Here is a 4,956-nt window from a genome sequence, read left to right as displayed (position 1 = left end):
TCTCGAAATTCTCAAGTGCTTCAGAATTTCTTAACCGTGGTAACAATTCACTATTCCCAGGTGCTTTGTTATAGAAGGCAGTTTGGTGAGAGTCTTTAAGTTCTCTGGGGGCAACATGAGAGTGACTTATGTTTACCTCAGAGCTACGAGAGAAATATGGTTTCAGCAGATTAGCATGACAAAGTTGCTTTAATTTTTTCCGATCAGGAGTAGCAATGATGTAATCCTGTTCCGAAACTCTCCGTACTACGGTATAAGGACCAGAAAATTTCTGACCAAAAAAACAAACAAAAAAAAAGGATTAGTATAATGGTACCAGCACATGTTAAGAGTTCTTCCTGATATGCCCTCTTTTCTGCCGACTATGTTTATAAAGCCTCTGTCACAACACGTTACTGTTCGTACCCTGGTGGTCTTGTAATGAATATCCAGCAGCTGATAAGAGTTATCTGCTGATCACATAATACATTTACACCAAAACACACACAAAGCCATTTTTGCTTATCTATACTAAGACTAAATATGACTCCTTGCTTTTCTACAATTACACGTGACTGCATGCTGTTAACAAATACAGCTCACGGTCTGCAGTGACATCAGAAAGTTTTTGGACACACAAATTACACAAAATATCATCCGGATACATCCGTTTGTATCTGCAAACAGATGAAATACTTTTCAGAACAACTTTTCTGTGCCATTTTTGAAACTGATTTCAAGGTGATTTTTTTCACCTAAATTTTAAAAAATTATGAATATTATTTCAAAGATAAAACGGTACCTATTTTTTGTCAATTATTGTGTTTAAAATAATTTTCACTTTTTTAATATTTTATGTAAAGACAACACTCTTAAAATAAGGTTAATGACCGCCTAATACACAAAATTTCATAGTGCCCATGTAATCAGTTCTGTCTTGAGCCACTAATGCTGTTGTTTTGTACTTACTAGACTGCTAGTTTGCTAATAATGAATTAATAAATACATTAACTGTGATTGCTACACACACTTTCAGCTAATAACCCTTAGCTATAGCTAAACAATGTGTCACATGTTTGCTAGTTAAGAAGTTGAACCAAACATATAGTTGATTACATTCTTGAAGTGAGACTAACAAAACACTTCCTAACATCATAAAATGAATACTAGCACAATCAGTTAACTTGTCAAATTGTGGACCACTTGAAATCCTTCAAGGACCACCAGTTTAAGAGCCCCTGTTGTAGGATAATTATGTGACGAACTATTTAAGATGCCACATATTTGTATAGGCTATATTTAAAGTCTGAGGAAGTGCAGCATACTCAAAATGTTCTTTCTAATAAAAGTCTGTTAACTGGAGGTTTTTAGGTATGCAGTTCTTTATATTTCCTTTTATTGATGCACAATGCATACTGTTTTTAAACTACATAATGAGTAGTATTTAGCAATCATCTTCAAGTATTCCATTCTAACATATCCTTTGACATCTTCATACTATCTTCAATCTGAACTTTAAATAAAATCTTACCAACAGGAAGCAAAAGGTCTGTTCACACTTGGTTCATGTTTCATCTGATAGATCTTGTGCAGTCATGCACTATTACAAATTTGTGCAAATTTTTTTTTGTTTGTTTTGTTACTAGCTTGGTGGTTTTTCTGTGATTGTGATCTTGAGGAAGGCTATTATTGTGCTAGCAATGTGATTTAACTTCCTCCCTCCCTCTGCCTGCCACTGAACCATTACAGTCAGGGTACCAGCAACTCTGTTAATTACCAGCTCCTATTCACACGGATGCCATGAATGCACTTTGTTGACACTCTCATTCCACCTTGACCAGGAGCGTCCTTCCAGCCTTAATGGTTCATTGGATTTCCCCTTTGCTGGTTTTCCGTCTCTCAGTGATTCCACATCAGTTGCTGCAGTTAAGAGTTTGCTGGTACATTAGCAAGAAAAGGACATGCATACCACTTCCCTGTAGTTTAGCTAAAGCGTGAAGAATAAGTTGAGATGAAGGGGATCTTTTCTGGCTTGAGGTGGTTTATACTTACTCCATTTCCTTTTACAAAGTAAAGAATACATTCCAGAACATATTATCCAGAGGGGCTTGCATGTCCACATAGACTGTGGGTGTTTGAGGAGTATTTAGGGGGAATATATATTAATACGATTATAATAATATAAATAATGAAAGCAAATTAACCAAACACAAATAGACAAGAAGTCAATATTGATCCCAACCATATTTAGCCCAATGAAGAGTTTCAACGGGTTCATGGTTTTACATGGTGGTAAAATGTAAAAATAAAGGTCTCATACTCTTACAATAAACTCTCAGAAGAAAATATACGAAAGTGGTAAATAAGGTATAAAGTTATGCATTTTAAAAGGCTATTGTCCCAGTTTTTGTAGCTTTTGTACCTTTTTTTCCCCTGAGAATGCAAAGTAAATTTAACTTAAATTGTAAATACAGCATAATACTGTATGTGCACAGTATTAAAACTGTATTAATTTATTTACCTAGAAGATTATACTACTATTTAAATTGGAAATATACAACCTCCTGCCAAAAAAAAAAACCTTTTAAGATAGCATCAGGAGTGTTTCTAACCTTTCATATGTACTGGTACAATGGCTCCACTGATATTGATATTGTAATGATATAAATTGTATTTACCTGTTGTACAGAGTTGTTCACAAGTTGCATGATAATCTGAAGAGGGATAAATGAATAAATAAGTTGATATTTCAATTACCCAATAATTACACATACACATACTTTTAGCTGAAAAATAAAATAAATAAAAATCTAAGCTAGTAAAACTGAGGCTAGTTCTTAACAATAGTTAAGAAGTTGGACCAAACAAATATATATGTATCTGATACATGACATTAAGTTACTGTCAGTGAGACAATAGGAACACTTCCTAAAACCACTGAAAAATAAGGATTTATTAGAATTTAACAGAGGGTGAAACATTTTTTTTCTTCTTCTTTTTTTTTTTTAATAATCAAAAGACAGACCATGAATATGACTGAAATGGCTGCTCATTCCACGTAATTTTCAGACATTTCAGAAATTAGACAGCTTTAGTCCTGATCCATGCATTTGTGTCTTTTATTGCATTTTTCTAGCAAAAAAAAAAAAAAAAATTAGACACTGGAGGCAGTGCTGTCTCATGAATGCTAAAAATAAAATCCTAACACTAGGCTACTCTTAAACCATGACTACATTCACAACATAGCACATTATTTCATAACTTTATGCTTGTTTTCAAAGACCTCATAAGTTCAGTGTATGTTGGGTTTGACTAATGTCTTGAGCTTTATCAAAGCTGTAATCCGAAAAGGTAAACATTTTCTCTTTAATGATTAAATGAACAATTAACCATTAAACATATTTATATTTTTAATGTAATATTAAAAATATATATTTTACATTATAGATTATATAGCATAGTATAATATTTTAAAACGTTTAAAAACAGCTCTAATCATCTTTTTTTAACTGTTATGATTGATGATTTTTTGTTTAAGGTATTTATTTTTTTTGATTCTGCTTTGCAACTGTGTATTTTTTTTTTTTTTTTTTATTTATTAATTTAGCAAAAAAGTGCAATAAAAATCAGCTGAATTTGTCTCAACACACAATGACATTTAGACTGGTGTTTTACTTTTTAAATGTTTATTTCTAATTGTTCGAATGGCATCATATACAAATATCCTTTTATCAATTAGATTTTCAGCAAAGGAATTCTTAACCTTAGAAAAATAAAAACTAAAACAATCAGAAGCATTTAGGACCATTTAACCTTTCTTTTATTTTTTGTTCCGTGGTTAATTGTTTAGTCAGAACAACATTCACATACATTTTACACAAAATTGTACAGAAATAGAAATGTTTTAATTTAGCATTTCGACACACATGCTCCTCAGCGCGAACTAAGAACATTTTCAGGTTCAAACCCATATTGTATCATCTGGAAAGCATTATATTTGCGTACAGTTATGTAATAAGCATAAAGTGTCATCAACAGTAAAACAATAAGGAATTTAATGGCTAGTATACAATACTTAGTAGCCCAGATCAATGCTGTCACTGACACTATAGTCCTTGAGTTCCTCTGCCCTTCTCTTAAGACAGTCCTGACTTTTCCTGAGGAAGACTGACCTCCAAAAGGTTCTGCAGGTGTTTAATGTAGTTTATGGCAGCCCGCAGTGTCTCTACCTTGCTGAGTCTTTTATCCTCAAATTCCTGAGGCAAATGTTCGCGGAGTCTTGCATATCCCTCATTGACACATCGAACTCTCTGCCGCTCTCTCTCATTACGTTTGTGGATGAATGCAGGCTCCAATGAGTAGTTGTGCACACTGAAGTTCCCATGGTAGGACAGGTAGGAAAAGCATCCAAAGTACCGTTGACTGTTGACTTGCTCTTGGTAATTCTGGGGATTTTTCAGTGCATCTTTGAAGGGGGAATACTGGTGGTTCAAAGACAAGCCAAATGTCAAGGGTTGAGCATATGACACTCTGTCCACAACAGCATAATCTGATCCCATTTCGCTGGAAAAAAGCAAACAAAAACATGATAACATCACATTTTCTTCAGTTTATGAAACTATCTTGAATTCGGTCAAATAAGCCGATTTGCACCTTTGCACGGATGTAGTCTGTCTCTGCAGGTGACATAAAACATAGATAGTCAATGCTGAGGTTCTCGCCTTGGGTTCAGTCAGCATATTATCATCTTCATCTTCTTTCTGCAAGTAAAAACTTCTTTCTTCTTTCCTTCCTCTTATGAGGGTAGGTAAGTGATGTAAGTAGGAGGATGTCCTCTGTTCCTTTATGAGAACCATCTCATCATTAGCATACTTCTTGCAGAGAGACATAACTCTATCTAGAGCTGTTGTAGTTTTGTGTTGTGATTTCGAAATTCTTATAGTGAACAAATCTCTGGAAAAATAAAGACAAGTCATG

General features: G+C 33.9%; 1 protein-coding gene across 1 annotated transcript; it reads right to left on the bottom strand.

Annotated features, from left to right (window-relative positions):
• Positions 1–3,810: 3,810 nt before the first annotated feature.
• Positions 3,811–4,956, bottom strand: LOC122139277. The gene is made up of 2 exons (XM_042735952.1): positions 4,633–4,956; positions 3,811–4,542 (listed from the first exon to the last, which is right to left on the bottom strand). The coding sequence occupies exons 1-2, from the start codon at positions 4,953–4,955 to the stop codon at positions 4,116–4,118; spliced, it is 750 nt and encodes a 249-aa protein (XP_042591886.1). The 5' UTR covers position 4,956; the 3' UTR covers positions 3,811–4,115.

The sequence above is a fragment of the Cyprinus carpio genome, chromosome A4 (assembly GCF_018340385.1).
Source record: "Cyprinus carpio isolate SPL01 chromosome A4, ASM1834038v1, whole genome shotgun sequence".
NCBI classification, from domain to species: domain Eukaryota; kingdom Metazoa; phylum Chordata; class Actinopteri; order Cypriniformes; family Cyprinidae; genus Cyprinus; species Cyprinus carpio.
Note: the sequence above shows the minus strand (reverse complement) of the source record. Positions and strands in the feature narration are given on the sequence as shown.